Source organism: Oncorhynchus tshawytscha, linkage group LG01 (genome assembly GCF_018296145.1).
Source record: "Oncorhynchus tshawytscha isolate Ot180627B linkage group LG01, Otsh_v2.0, whole genome shotgun sequence".
Lineage (NCBI taxonomy): Eukaryota > Metazoa > Chordata > Actinopteri > Salmoniformes > Salmonidae > Oncorhynchus > Oncorhynchus tshawytscha.
This window is the reverse complement of record NC_056429.1, coordinates 37,075,544-37,091,823: the sequence shown is the minus strand read 5'-3', so window position 1 is coordinate 37,091,823 and position 16,280 is coordinate 37,075,544. Positions and strand designations below refer to the sequence as shown.

The window sequence follows — 16,280 nt, the reverse complement described above, 5'->3', positions numbered from 1 at the left end:
ACTAAATCACACACACATATAGGCTAGGCCTACATACGCTAAGCCAGTGAAAGTATCATATCCTATTCCTTATAGTTGTGGTTATTAAGTCCAAATGTTCCTGTTTCACTATTAGCAGAACACACACACACACTTTCACTCCTTGGAGCATTTTGGAGGTGGGGGAGTGGGGTTATGTCAAACACACACACCGATTAACTTCCTGTTCCGTAAGGTAAGTAAAACCACCAAGTTTCACCTGGTCTCACTGCACATCCGTGTGCATGTGTGTTTGTGTGTGCATGGACTTTTGCACACACACCCAAAACCACAGACCATAATGATATATTGTCCATGTCACTACTTATATCAGATCAATTTAGATTGTGTGTGTGTATAGAACGAAGATTCACTGAGAATTCATGTTTGACATTTCCTGCACTGTGCAGATGACACACACAAGGAGCTCCCCCACCCACAAAAAAACAAACTTCTTAAGAGAGAATATAGAGAGAAAATGAAAGAGAGAGAGAGAGGAAAAATATGCAAAGGGTAGACATCAAGCCCATAGAGTATACTCATATTTGAACCACTGGCTAAGTGCATCCAAGCACTGTTTACAGTAACACTTCAAACAGACACACAGAGACATTACAGTATGTACTCCACATATGACATACACATAAACCACAAAACACACACAGGGCTGCTCAGACAGTCCCCTGAATTCCCCTGTCAGATTTAGTATATTTTGAGGTAAGCCAAAAGACTACATACAGTGCCTTCGAAAAGTATTCAGACCCCTTGATAAAATCATTTCCCCCCTCAAATCTACACAGAATTCCCCCATAATATCCCATTTACATAAGTATTCAGACCCTTTCCTTAGTACTTTGCTGAAGCACCTTTGGCAGCGATTACCACTGAGTCTTCTTGGGTATGACGGTACAAGCTTGGCACACCTGTGTTTGGGGAGTTTCTCCCATTCTTCTCTGCAGATCCTTTCAAGCTCTGTCAGGATGGATGAGGAGCGCTGCTGCACAGCCATTTTCAGGTCTCTCATTTTGCACAGCCATTTTCAGGCCTAAGAGTTCAACCTTGGTTTCATCAGACCAGAGAATCATGGTCTGAGAAACTTCAGGTTCCTTTTGGCAAACTCCAAGCGGGCTGTCATGTGCCTTTTACTGAAGAGTGACTTCTGTCTGGCCACTCTACCATAAAGGCCTGATTGGTGAAGTGCTGCAGAGGTGGTTGTCCTTCTGGAAGGTTCTCCCATCTCCACTGAGAAACTCTAGTTCCAAACTTCTTCCATTTAAGAATGATGGAGGCCACTGTGTTGTTGGGGACCTTCAATGCTGCAGAAATGTTTTGGTACCCTTCCCCAGATATGTGCCTCCACACAATCCTGTCTCGGTGCTCTATGGACAATTCCTTCGAAATCATGGCTTAGTTTTTGCTCTGACATGCACGGTCAACTGTGGGACCTTATATAGACAGGTGTGTGCCTTTCCAAAACATGTCCAATCAATTGAATTTACCACTGGTGGACTCCAATCAAGATGGAGAAATATCTCAAGGATGATCAATGGAAACAGGATCCACCTGAACTCAATTTCAAGTCTCATAGCAAAGGGTCTGAATACTTATGTAAATAAGGTTTTTGTTTTTGTACATTTGCAAAAAAACTTTTTTTTTTCACTTTGTCGCTATGGGGTATTCTGTGTAGTTTGCTGAGGATTTTAAAAAAAATGTATTTTATCAATTTTAGAATAAGGCTGTAATGTAACAAAATGTGGAAAAAGTCAAGGGGCCTGAATATTTTCCGAAGGCACTATAGGTCAGGGGTTATTATGGGTAAACCCCCCTCTCTCTGTCACACCTGTGGCTTGGCTCAGAAACTCAACATTGTGAAGGCAATCTCTGAAACATTTGGGAAATTGCATTTTAAAAGTCCATCAACAGTGCAGAGGTCGTTAATCTGTGTTTGTTTGAATCCTGGCCATAGCGCATAATGTCCTGCGATTAAGGTGTGCAGTCCCTCCAATTGAAGTAGACAGCATAGACCGGTGTGTGTGTGTATACCTGTGGGTGTTCCGCAGTCTCTCCAGTCAAAGTGTCCAGCATAGATGCCTGGTTCCAGGGATCCTACGATGGGATCAGACTTCCTCTCGATGTAGGCATCAAACAAACTCTCATCCAGCTCCTTCACAGCATGTACAGTCACCTGGAAACAGAGGTAGAGACAAACCTAATTAACACAGCTACACAAACACTAACCTGGGAGCAGATTTCAATTTCTTTTATTTAGAAAAATCCCTTCCAACATCAGCAGTTGTCGCAAAGTGCTTTTACAGTAACTTTATTGATGGTCTTATAGTCACAATATAGTTCCCTAGGCAAAAACTGGGGCTCAAAAACCCAATAAACTGCCCTGAGTGGCTTTGAACCAACTGCTACAGGCCGCTCAGCTGTCTTTACGGGAAGGTCCAACCAATATGTGAGAGAGAGAACGAGTGACTCAGAGATCTGACATTTAAGTGTTTAAAGAGAAAGTGAGTGTAATTGCTCTGCCCTGAAACAAACTTCTTTCTCATCATATCTTTGGTGACAAACATTCTTCTTCACAGAACAGCAAAAACTAAACACCAAAATATCTAAGGGGCCAGTTAACTGTTTGTTGTTTCTAAAGTTGCAGCTTCCCAAGGTTGTGCGGGTGCGTGTGCGTGTGTGTGTCCTCTCTACTCACCCGTGTGATCTTCTCAGTCCCGGTGAATCCGTGTCGCTCAAAGTGTTCAGCCAGATTAAGGAAGGTGTGTTTCTCCAGGTACTGACAGTTACTGAGGATGATCAGCAGACGCTGCTCCTACACACACGCACGTGCAAGTACACACACAAACACACAGCATTTTAAAGGTCAGAACAGTGGATTTGTCATATTGAGTGGTCTCTGAACATTATCTGCCAGTAATCCCATCACTGACTCCAACCCTGTTTTACTGGAATTGACTGATATCATGTTTTACTGCATACTACACACTCCGGGTTTCCCTCTGATACAAGTTAAATGAGAACAGCTACCTCACTGACATGATTAGTGTAACAGGTAGGGTTCACTCTTAACACAAGAACCGTCACAGGCCAACAGCCACTGACAGACCAGAGATTTTGTCAATTAAATTTTTTAATATATTTTAAATGTCCTGCACCTTCCCTGACTTTTCCTAAATGTATGTATTTTACACTGCTCATTTGTCAGAATGTGGAATTCACAAACAGAAAAGTATTTAGAGCCTTTTTACCATTTGTTTCCACACCTATTCCCAACTTAACCCGCCAAGACAATGTGCTGTAGGACGTTGGTACCCAGTCAGGTGCTAATGAGTCTCTCTCTCCTCACTGAATGAATGTCAAATAGGTGAATGGGCGATAATTGTGCACCTTAGGCCTCATTTAAATTCAATTGTGAAGTAACTGAATGATAAGGAAAGACAATAATGTAATTATGAGTTTGTGTTATGCCCATTTAATCAGCAGCCAATAATTTGACAATAACCTCAAGGAGTGGGGGTGAGGCCAAGCGTACTAATCTGGAGGAAGTGTTTGGAGTCAAAATAGGATATCGTCTGGTCCCAGGTGGAGTAAAATGAGTTGGTTGACCCTCGAATGTTATACTTATTTTTTTCTGATTGTAGGAACAGCATCAAATCCTTGAGCCAAAGCGAAGCGAAGGGTGGATTTACAGATTTTACAATCCAATAAACTCTTTCTGCGGGTCAACAGAGAGGCAAAGGCATCTAGCGGTCTATTGGTCAGGGAAGGATTGTTGCTTGGTGCTCCAAAAATAACTATTTCTGTACTAGGCTGCAACTCTATACCAAATGCTTCAGAAAGGGTTTTAAATATAGTGGACCAATAGCCTACCAGATGGGGACAGGACCAGAACATGTGAGTCAAGTCCGCCAAGGAGCTTTTACATCGGTCAAATGTACCTTCAACGTTTGGGTAGAATTTGGACAATCTGGCCTTACTGATATGGATACAGTGAAGTACCTTACACTGTACAAGGCTGATTAAGAGGAGCTTCCATTTACCCTAAGTAAGGAACTATTCCAGACTTTGTCAGAGATCTCTCCACCAAGTCCTTTACGCCACTCAGATCAGATTTGATTAAGTGACGGATTATCAAGGGACATGAACGATTATGTCAAAAACATGGGAGATGAGTCCCTTTAGTTGAAAAGGTCATTCAAACTCGATCCGGGTGATAGAATTGGAAAGGCGGGGGGGCTTTGATTGCAAATAAACTGGCGGATTTGGAAATACTCAAATAGACTTGAATGGGGTAGATTCAATTTGATAGAAAGGTCATCGAAATTGGCAAAGGTGCCATCAATATAAAGGTAATTAAACTTAGTAAAGCCATTCCTCTGCCACAGCGTAAAAAGCTGAATTTGCCTGGAAAGAAGAGTTGATTATTACATATATGACCATGAATAGAGAAATCACAGAATGTAAAACATTGATGGAATTGAGTAAAACATTGAGTATTGACGACAATTGGATTGGCTGTGTAGCACAAAGCTAACAGAGGAAGATTGGAGGTGACGAAAGCTGACAAAGAGGAAGAGAAACAGTAGTTGGCTTCTGTTTGACACCAGTCAGTTTCTGGGGTGCGAAGCCAGTAAACAATATTTTGTATATTTCGCTGCCTAGTAATAATACATAAAGTTAGGAAGGGCTAGTCCTCCATGTCTAATATCTCTCTGGAGGAATGCTTTACGTATTCTTGGATTCCGACTGCCCCGTTTAAAAAATAAAAATAAAGACTTGTGAAGAGAGGGAGACGTTGGAACAAATACTGAAATTTGGGCAATTACATTCCTCTTAATACAATTCACTTTACCAGCTAAAGTAAAATGGAGAATACTCCATCTCTGAAAGCCCAGTTTAAGTGTGCTAATCAGGGGGATAAAGTTCTCATCATGGAGGGAAGACGAGGTACGGGTGATATTGATCCCTAAATATTTAAAGCCAGACTTGGACGAACGAAATGGAATAGTGTCTCGTGGAATGTGTAAAGCTAATTCATGAATAGGAAAACATACATTTTTTTGAAAAATTCAATTTATGACCTGAAAATACAACAAACCTACACAGTAGGTCCACTGTATCAGGGACACACTCTTCGGGGTCTGAGAGATATAAAAACAAGTCATCTGAATACAAGGAAACTTTGTGTTCAAGTCCACATCTGTAGATACCATGTATTAAGGGTGTGTCCTTTAGCATAATAGAAAGGGGTTCTAGTAACAGAGGGGACAATGGATATCCTTGGCGTGTGGCCCTTGATAATGGGAAATACTGTGAACAAAGTTTGTTTGTAGGTACTGATGCCTTGGGTGATGAGTACAACAGTTGGACCCAAGAAATGAGGTTCGCACCAAAGCCAAATTCTCTCAGTACAGAGAATAAATATTCCCATTCTACCCTGTCAAATGCCTTCTCCGCATCTGAAGACATAATTACTTCAGGAACATCCGAAGATGCAGGAACGTATCACATTAAGCCGATGTTGATTGTTAGAAAAGGGATGGCAACCGTTAATAAACCCTGTCCGTTGATATGTCGTCTGTCATAGTGGACTCTATTCGAGAGGCGAGCAATTTCGCTAATATTTTAACATCTGCATTTAAAAGTGGGATCGGTCTGTATGAACCACATTCAGACGCACCTTTGCCGGGTTTTAACAACAGTGTGATCGACACCTCTGTCAGGGTTTGGGGTAAAACACCATGGTCCTGGGTGTTTTCGAACATTTCCAGCAGGAGAGGCGCCAGGTTGGCAGAAAACCTGTAGAATTCAATTGGGTAGCCATCTGGGCCAGGGGGTTTCCCACTTTGCATTGCTGTAATTGAATGAAAAATCTCCTTGAACTGCAAAAGTTGATCAATTTCCTCTGTCTTCTCTGTACTACTCTGGTAGGAGTTTCCAAATGGTCAAGAAAATCATTCATAATTGAATTGTCTTCAGGTGATTCTGATGTTTAAAGATCTGAATAAAATGTTTTGAAAGTATTATTGATTTCAGTGGGACTAACTGATAAAACACCTGAGGGATTTGAGGGATCAGCTGTGAGGCAGATTTGAACTCGAGTTGAGAAGCTAGAAGTCGACCAGCCCTTTCTCCATGCTCGTAAACAAAACCTGTGTGCGTGAAGTAGCTGCTGCTCAGCCTTATCAGTGGATAGTAAATTGTACTGAGTTTGAAGACTCAGCCTTTCTTTATGACGTTCTGGTGATGGAAATGTGGAGTATTGTTGGTCTAATTCCAGAATGGCGTCGATCAGCTGCTGTTGTTTAATTTTCCGTGGTTTATTGAGGAGAGGAATAGGACATTTCTTCTGAGAGGATAAACACTTAAGTGTTTCCCAAAGTGGAGACAGAGATCGAATCTGTTTTATTTGTCTCAATAAAGACATCAATTGCATTAGATAGAATTGGGCAGAAGGAATTGTTTGAAAGTAAAGATGAGATAAGTCTCCATGGGGGGGGGGTGATATGTATAGTTCAATGAGAATGAGAGATTGCACGTTCCTAATCTTGGTAATGATGTAAGTGGGCTATGATTGCCCTAGGCTGCTCCCCTGAGCTGGGTTTGGGGGTGAGGGATCTGTGTGGTCGGTCGAGCTCCGGCAGCTTGTCGAAGACACCATTTCCCATCACTACTACCAGCATGTCAGAGACAAATTTCACAGGGTTGACTAGTCTCAACGATCCAGATATTTTCCCTTCTGGTATAATTCTCCAACGAATCTACCCATATGTGAGGCAGCTGCCTCTACTAGCTCGGCAATATGCTTGGCGTTGTTAGTGGATAGTGGAGAAACCTTCTCGTGTAATGAGGCGTTGCCCAAAAGTGTTGACTATTTCTCAAAAGGCATCAACGGAAGTTTGGAGAGGTGCCAGCGAAGTGCTGATGACAGAAGCCATATCCTCTTTTAGGCTACTTATTTGTTCAGCTAGCTCAGCTACAAGCGTGGTCATAGACAAGGCCTCCGACTCTGCATCAGGGCTGGCCGTGGCAGCCATTTTCGGTGTTCGAGTAGTTGGTTCGGCCTTCGACGATGTGTTGGTTGTAGCAGTACTCTTCGGGTTGGTCTTGCTCATGGTACCATAAAAAGTGATTAAAAGAATATAACCAACCGATACAGCAACAGAAGAACGAACAGCGGTGTCTAAGAACGTAAAAATTAAAGTTTAATTAGAGACCTTTCTCAAAAAACGTCTTCGTACATCGCCCGAGCGGAAGTCCACCGCAAAACATTTCCTTGACTCTATCCAAGTTGATGAGCGGGAAACAAACAATGCCTGCAGAGCCGGCCCATTGAAACTACACTGAAATTAATTTCACACACAAGAGTTCGCCTATAGACAAGATAACATTTACAATAATCTGACGAGTGACAATATTAGGCCTATCAGTTTGTACATGATGAGATGGGCGCATCTTGTAATTGACAGATAGAGGGAAAGGAGTATCACTTTGTCAAATCCGCCATCAGAGTCACATGCAGGTAAAACATGTTGATTTCTATATAGTATCAGAAAGAGCATATTCTGCAGCTTCTATGACATGTACCTTTGTCAAATAACTCTCAAATTCAAGAGGTGCATCTCTACTTACGAATGTCACTTTTTCCAAGAATATCCGTGCTGTCCATGCATTCAGCACATGACCACTCGAGTCGCAGCATTGCGGTGGCTACTAAGCAAATACTAGTAACCTAGTAACATTTAAATATGCTATTCTGTTATCAATGGATGAATGGGCGATAGAACCAAATAGAAACTGATAATGGTGCATGTGACTTCAATGAACTTAATGATGAGGAGGGCGATTAAACTAGATTTATCTGAATAATGAGGGTGAAGAGGATGATTGAATTTAGAACAATAGTGTAATGATGACGAATTGTGGGCTGTCTAATTATTGTATTATGAAAGGCTGGAAATTGTATATAATTTCCCATCGGAGAGTCAAATCAGACACTGAGTGTAACATAGGTGTGTAGTTCAGAATGGCAAGCCGAACCAAACGAATGGACGCACTGACAGACTAGATGAATTGGAGTAACGAATATGGAGCTTGAAAATCGACATTGCTGATGAAGAGTCTCCATCTGACTCTGATGTTGACTTCGAGCCTCAGTCTCCAATGCCTGAGTCTCGCCGCGGAAAAACCAGAACAGAGCCAACTGAGGCGGTGAGCCCAACTGCCACCATGAGACAGGAGTCTGGGAGGGACGGCACGGTTTGGGTAGAAAAGAGTGACGAGTTTATGTGGCATGCAGATGCTGTAGCACATCAAAGATTGTACTGTTGCTCATGCGCACAGAAAAATAAACAGTATGTGGGACATGTCTATGGATGAACTCAAAGCATTTATTGCACTCTTGTATGTCTGTGGGGCATACGGAGGTAAGAGCATGGATGTGGAGTTATTTTGGTCTGATAGGTATGGTGTGGACTTTTTCAGAGAGACCATGCCAAGCAACTGCTTCCCAGAGATTATGCGACACCTGCGGCAGGTGCTCACAAAGCAAGGCCCATGAAAACTGTGCAGGGCAAGCAATTTATTTCCGGGGCTTTGTGTGAGCAAAGCAAAAGTGAAGAGGCGACTCCGGGATGCTAGCGTTCTAGGTTCCTCTGTCCAGTGTCTGTGGAATATAAAAGGACACTAACATGTGCAGGTTTGTCACACAACACAATGCCACAGAGTGCAATTGGCATGCTGACTGTAGGAATGTCCATCAGAGTTGGTTAATTTCTCTATCATAAGCTGCCTCCATCATCATTTTAGAGAATTTGGCAGTACGTCCAACCGGCCTCACAACCACGTGTAACTACGGCCGGCTCAGGACCCCCACATCCGGTTTCTGAGGAGTATTTTGAAACTGAGGAGTATTTTGGACTGTAATAAAGCCCTTTTGAGGGGAAAAAAACCATTCTGATTGGCTGGGCCTGGCTCCCCAGTGGGTGGGCCTATTCACTCCTAGGCACACCAATGGCTGCGCTCCTGCTCAGTCATGTGAAATCAATAGATTAGGGGCTAATAAATTAATTTCAAGTGACTGATTCACTTATATGAACTGTAACTCAGTAAAATTGTTGCATTTTGCGTTTATATTTTTGCTTTGCTCGTCAGGTAGCCTAGCGGTTAGAGCGTTGGGCCAGTAATTGAAAGGTTGCTGGATCGAATCCCCGAGCTGAACAAGGCAGTTAACCCACTGTTCCCCAGTGACCCATCATTGTAAATAAGAATTTGTTCTTAACTGACGTGCCTAGTTAAATAAAGGTTAAATAAAATGAAAATAAAAAAGTATCTTACTATGAATATTTCTTCATGCAATTAATCCTTTACAATGGTTTATGCACTATTTATCAAGCGTTGGTGCTCATAAATAAACTCTGGACATCTGCTCTGAATATTGCCTGGCTGTCAGTCTCACCATCTCACCCCTGCTAGAGACTAGGGGAAACCCCATCTGCCCCCTACTCCATTTCCCTTTACCAGAAAAACCCTACACACACACACTCCTCTTTGTCATCACCCCCCACCACACACCCCCACCCCCACCCCACATGACACCCATGCCATTCACTCTCATCTCAACATATAGTATTTACAGGAAATAAGGTTGTGCCTGCTTCCTGTCCACAACCAGGAAACAGCATCATAACACAGAGTGGTTTGGTTTGCCAGTGAAGGAGATACATGTGTGTGTTTGTGTGTGTGTGTGTGTGTGTATGTGTGTGTGTGTAGTGGGGTGAGATTGTGAGAGATAGAGAGCGAGAAAGAACCCTAATTGAGAACGCTTACTGACATCGGTAATCCTGTAGAGTGAAATTGAGGCCAATAGTCTCAGAATGAGAAAAATAAGATTTTCGTACCAGTGTTGGACAGAAGTCCTCCTGAATGCCACTGAACAAGTTTGGAGAGGCCAGGTCCACGGACATACTGAGAACACACACACACCGAAGAGTTTAAAAAAACACTAATGCAGACATACAAAAGGACACTGGAAGTCCCTGCCTGTACTCACCGTGAGGTGTCGATGTCTCTGTCTGTTTTAATGCTCAGCTGCTCCAAGCAGTTGATGAACACCTGGAATAGGTGTTACAGGTCAGTCACATATACAGATCAGTTACTCAGACACACCTAGACAACAGTAACAGTGTACTATATTCTAAAAGTCTACTGAATGGGGTGAATGGATTGCACTGTAAACCTACAGTAAAACTACCTAGAATCTGTAGTGATTCCTTTGGGGTAACATGAGTGTAATCCTAGTCTCTTATCTAGTCTGTACCATACCTTATTGATGTCCTTCCAGAGCTTTTCCACTTGCTCTCGAACCTGCTCGGAAAGTAACATCATCTACATGTCTACTGAATTTGAACTGAATTTGTGCACTGAAGACCTACAGTAAACGACTGGTTTCTGTTGGTATTCCTATGGTGAAATATGACGTAATCCTTGACTCTACTTTGTACCGTACCTTCATGATCCTCCCACAGAGCTTCCTGGCCCCATCATGCTACAAAGTTAAAAAGTCTGCAATAATCTAAGGGCCAGTTCAACGGACATTGATAGACTAATCTCAGTGGAGATTCTCCATTGAAAGTCCAGAACTAGTTTTAATCTGTGTCCTGGAAACTGTCCCTAAATGCCTACCGGACTTCTGTATTGTAGCCTATAGACGACCTGTGACCTGTAGGAGTCCATTCAGTGTAGACAGAGTGAAATATAGAGTAAACTTATTCTCTAGTGACATTCACACCATACCTTCATGCTAAACTACCAGCTTTATTGAAGGGATTCCTATGTTGAACTATACTATAATATGAATCTCTACTCCGTATTATTGTGGTAAAATATACTGTAAACCTAGTCTGCAGTGACTGTACAGTACCTTTATGATGTCCACACAGAGCTCTGAGGCCTGGTCCTGATCCAACTGGAGGATCTGAAGACAGGAGAGGAGAGCAAGGTGAGACAGGACACTCAGCCGCATAAAACAACTATCACACTGTAACGTGGTCCAATACAACAACATATCCAGGTAACTACCAAAATAAAGGAAACACTTGAGTAAAGGAGGGATACAACGTATATTGAAAGCAGGTGCATCCACACAGGTGTGGTTTGTCATTTAAGCAATTAATATCCCATCATGCTTAGGGGTCATGTATACAAATGTCCAGTTGCCCAATATTTTGGCAACCATGGCTAGAAGAAATCTCAGTGACTCTGAAAGAGGGGTCTCAAAGGAGCATAGGGGGTTTAAAGGGTGTGTGTGTGTGTGTGTGTGTGTGTCTCATTCACCAAATCTCAACCCGAATTGAACACTTAAAAGGAGATTATGGAGTGAAGCCTGAGAATCTATGCCAAGGTGCAGTGAAGCTGATCTGGTGGCTCGCGTTGGACCAACACCCCATTGAGATACTTTATGTTGGTGTTTCCCTAATTTTGGCAGTTACCTGTAGTTCACATAGATGAATGAGATTCTGTGATAGTGTAATGTGTGTGTGTTTCTTACATTGACCTCCCCAGGTTTGGTCTCCATGGGTTCTTTGAGTGACTGCAGCATCTGCACCATGCACTGCTCAAACTGGGCCGGCTGCTCACAACACAAAGATCGAATACATACAGTGTATTCAGAAAGTAGTCAGACCACTTGCCATTTTCCACATTTTGTTACGTTACAGCCTTATTCTAAAACTGATACAATTATATATTTTTCTCAATCTACACACAATACCCCATAATGACAAAGCAAAACTGTTTTTTAGAAATGTTTGCAAACGTATTAAAAATAAAAAACAAAAACCTTATTTACATAAGTATTCAGACCCTTTGCTATGAGACTCGAAATTGAGCTCAGGTGCATCCTGTTTCCATTGATCTTCCTTGAGATGTTGCTACAACGTAAATAGAGTCTGTGGTAAATTCAATTGATTGGACATGATTTGGAAAGGAACACACCTGTCTATCTAAGGTCCCACACTGGACAGTGCATATCAGTTGACCCACTGTTCCCCGGGCGCCGAAGACGTGGATGTCGACTAAGGCAGCCCCCCACACCTCTCTGGTTCAGAGGGGTTGGGTTAAATGCGGAAGACCCATTTCAGTTGAAAGCATTCAGTTGTACAACTGATTAGGTAACCCCTTTCCCTTTCCTTTCAGAGCAAAAACCAAGCCATGAGGTCGAATAAATTGTCTGTAGAGGCACAGATCTGGGGAAGGGTACCAAAACATTTTCGCAGCATTGAAGGTCCCCAAGAACACAGTGGCCTCGATCATTCTTAAATGGAAGAAGTTTGGAACCACCAAGACTCTTCCAAGTACAGGCCGCCTGGCCAAACTGAGCAACTGGGGGAGAAGGGCCTTGGTCAGGGAGGTGACCAAGAACCCGATGGTCACTCTGACATAGCTCCAGAGTTCCTCTGTGGAGATGGGAGAACCTTTCAGAAGGACAACCATCTCTGCAGCACTCCACCAATCAGGACTTTATGGTAGAGTGGCCAGACGGAAGCCACTCCTCTGTAAAAGACAAGAGTCCGCTTGGAGTTTGCCAAAAGGCACCTAAAGACTCTCAGACCATGAGAATAAAGATTCTGTGATCTGATGAAACCAAGATTGAACTCTTAGGCCTGAATGCCAAGCGTCACGTCTGGAAGAAACCTGGCACCATCCCTACGGTGAAGCATGGTGGTGACAGCATCACGCAGTGGGGATGTTTTTCAGTGACAAAGACTGGGAGACTAGTCAGGATAAAGGGAATGATGAACTGAGCAAAGTACAGGGAGATCATGGATGAAAACCTGCTCCAGAGCGCTGAGGACCTCAGACTGGGGCGAAAGTTCAGAGAGGGTCTGGTGAGAAGAATGGGATTAACTCCCCAAATACAAGTGTGACAAGCTTGTAGCGTCATACCCAAGAAGAATCAAGGCTGTAATCGCTGCCAAAGGTGTTTCAACAATGTACTGCGTAAAGAGTCTGAATACTTCGATTATCTATAAAACATTTGCAAAGATTTTCAAAAAATGAGATGCTTTGTCATTATGGGGTTTTGAGTGCAGATTGATGAGAAAAATATATATACATACACACACATACACTACCGTTCAAAAGTTTGGGTTCACTTAGAAATGTTTTTCATGAAAACATACATGAAATGAGTTGCAAAATATAAATATAAAAATATAGTCAAGACGTTGACAAGGTTATAAATAATGATTCTTAATTGAAATAATAATTGTGTCCTTCAAACTTAGCTTCCGTCAAAGAATACTCCATTTGCAGCAATTACAGCCTTGCAGACCTTTGACATTTTAGTTGTCAATTTATTGAGGTAGTCTGAAGAGATTTCACCGCATGCTTCCTGAAGCACCACCCACAAGTTGGATTGGCTTGATGGGCACTTCTTACGCACCATACGGTCAAGCTGCTCCCACAACAGCTCAATAGGGTTGAGATCTGGTGACTGTGCTGGCCACTCCATTATAGACAGAATACCAGCTGACTGCCTCTTCCCTAAATAGTTCTTGCATAGTTTGGAGTTGTGCTTTGGGTCATTGTCCTGTAGTAGGAGGAAATTGGCTCCAATTAAGCGCTGTCCACAGGGTATGGCATGGCGTTGCAAAATGGAGTGATAGCCTTCCTTCTTCAAGATACATTGAACCCTGTACAAATCTCCCACTTTACCACCACCAAAGCACTCCCAGACCATCGCATTGCCTCCACCATGCTTGACAGATGGCATCAAGCACTCCTCCAGCATATTTACATTTTTTCTGCATCTCACAAATGTACTTCTTTGTGATTTGAACACCTCAAACTTTAGATTTGTCTGTCCATAACACTTTTTTTCCAATCTTCCAGTGTCCAGTGTCTGTGTTCTTTTGCCCATCTTAATCTTTTATTGGCCAGTCTGAGACTTGGCTTTTTCTTTGCAACTCTGCCTAGAAGGACAGCATCCCGAAGTCACCTCTTTACTGTTGACATTGAGACTGGTGTTTTGCGGGTACCATTTAATGAAGCTGCCCGTTGTGGACTTGTAAGGCGTCCGTTTCTCAAACTCGACACTAATGTACAAAAAAGAATTTAGTCAGCCACAAATTGTGCAAGTTCTCCCACTTAAAAAGATGAGAGAGGCCTGTAATTTTCATCATAGGTACACTTCAACTATGACAGACAAAATGAGATTTTTCTCTCTCCAGAAAATCACATTGTAGGATTTTTAATGAATTTATTTGCAAATTATGTTGGAAAATAAGTATTTGGTCACCTACAAACAAGCAAGATTTCTGGCTCTCACAGACCTGTAACTTCTTCTTTAAGGGGCTCCTCTGTCCTCCACTCGTTACCTGTATTAATGGCACCTGTTGAACTTGTTATCAGTATAAAAGTCCACAACCTCAAACAGTCACACTCCAAACTCCACTATGGCCAAGACAAAAGAGCTGTCAAAGGACACCAGAAACAAAATTGTAGACCTGCACCAGGCTGGGAAGACTGAATCTGCAATAGGTAAGCAGCTTGGTTTGAAGAAATCAACTGTGGGAGCAATTATTAGGAAATGGAAGACATACAAGACCACTGATAATCTCCCTCGATCTGGGGCTCCACGCAAGATCTCACCCCGTGGGGTCAAAATGATCACAAGAACGGTGAGCAAAAATCCCAGAACCACACGGGGGGACCTAGTGAATGACCTGCAGAGAGCTGGGGCCAAAGTTTTATTTTAATTTTACCTTTATTTAACTAGACAAGTCAGTTAAGAACAAATTCTTATTTTCAATGACGGCCTAGGAACAGTGGGTTAACTGCCTGTTCAGGGGCAGAACGACAGATTTGTACCTTGTCAGCTCGGGGGGTTGAATGGCAACCTTCCGGTTACTAGTCCAACGCTCTAACCACTAGGCTACCCTGCCGCAAACAAATCCTACCATCAGTAACACACTACGCCGCCAGGGACTCAAATCCTGCAGTGTCAGACGTGTCCCCCTGCTTAAGCCAGTACATGTCCAGGCCCGTCTGAAGTTTGCTAGAGAGCATTTGGATGATCCAGAAGAAGATTGGGAGAATGTCATATGGTCAGATGAAACCAAAATAGAACTTTTTGGTATAAACTCAACTCGTCGTGTTTGGAGGACAAAGAATGCTGAGTTGTATCCAAAGAACACCATACCTACTGTGAAGCATGGGGGTGGAAACATTATTCTTTGGGGCTGTTTTTCTGCAAAGGGACCAGGACGACTGATCCGTGTAAAGGAAAGAATGACTGGGGCCATGTATCGTGAGATTTTGTGTGAAAACCTCCTTCCATCAGCAAGGGCATTGAAGATGAAAAGTGGCTGGGTCTTTCAGCATGACAATGATCCCAAACACACCGCCCAGGCAACGAAGGAGTGGCTTCGTAAGAAGCATTTCAAGGTCCTGGAGTGGCCTAGCCAGTCTCCAGATCTCAACCCCATAGAAAATCTTTGGAGGGAGTTGAAAGTCCGTGTAGCCCAGCAACAGCCCCAAAACATCACTGCTCTGGAGGAGATCTGCATGGAAGAATGGGCCAAAATACCAGCAACAGTGTGTGAAAACCTTGTGAAGACTTACAGAAATGTTTGACCTCAACTGCCAACAAAGGGTATATAACAAAGTATTGAGATAAACTTTTGTTATTGACCAAATACTTATTTTCCACCATAATTTGCAAATAAATTCATAAAAAATCCTACAATGTGATTTTCTGGATTTTTTTTCTTCTCATTTTGTCTGTCATAGTTGAAGAGTACCTATGATGAAAATTACAGGCCTCTGTCATCTTTTTAAGTGGGAGAACTTGCACAATTGGTGGCTGACTAAATACTTTTTTTGCCCCACTGTACTTGTCCTCTTGCTCAGTTGTGCACCAGGGCCTCCCACTCCTCTTTCTATTCTGATTAGAGCACTCACTGTATATAGACTTTGTTTTCTACTGTATTATTGACTGTATGTTTTGTTCATTCCATGTGTAACTCTGTGTTGTTGTATGTGTCGAACTGCTATGCTTTATCTTGGCCAGGTCGCAGTTGCAAATGAGAACTTGTTCTCAACTAGCCTACCTGGTTAAATAAAGGTGAAATAAAAAATAATAAATAAAAAAAAGTTTGCGCTGTTATGTGAAGGGAGTAGTACACAGCGTTGTACGAGATCTTCAGTTTCTTGGCAATTTCTCACATGGAATAGCCTTCATTTCTCAG

At 42.6% G+C, this 16,280-nt stretch overlaps 1 protein-coding gene across 8 annotated transcripts in view; it reads right to left on the bottom strand.

Moving 5' to 3' along the window:
* The window catches only part of LOC112250131 (exocyst complex component 2), a 90,253-nt gene that overhangs the window by 12,318 nt on the left and 61,655 nt on the right, over nucleotides 1–16,280 (bottom strand). For 6 of the 8 annotated variants that reach the window (XM_024420040.2, XM_024420005.2, XM_024420048.2 and 3 more), the window contains 7 exons: nucleotides 11,579–11,659; nucleotides 10,952–11,005; nucleotides 10,354–10,395; nucleotides 10,082–10,143; nucleotides 9,930–9,996; nucleotides 2,726–2,842; nucleotides 2,062–2,203 (listed from right to left, as the gene is read on the bottom strand). In XM_024420040.2, the coding sequence (XP_024275808.1) occupies nucleotides 2,062–2,203; nucleotides 2,726–2,842; nucleotides 9,930–9,996; nucleotides 10,082–10,143; nucleotides 10,354–10,395; nucleotides 10,952–11,005; nucleotides 11,579–11,659 (565 nt within the window). The remainder of the gene's footprint in view (nucleotides 1–2,061; nucleotides 2,204–2,725; nucleotides 2,843–9,929; nucleotides 9,997–10,081; nucleotides 10,144–10,353; nucleotides 10,396–10,951; nucleotides 11,006–11,578; nucleotides 11,660–16,280) is intronic. The other 2 variants (XM_024420057.2, XM_024420065.2) reach the window with 1 other exon arrangement.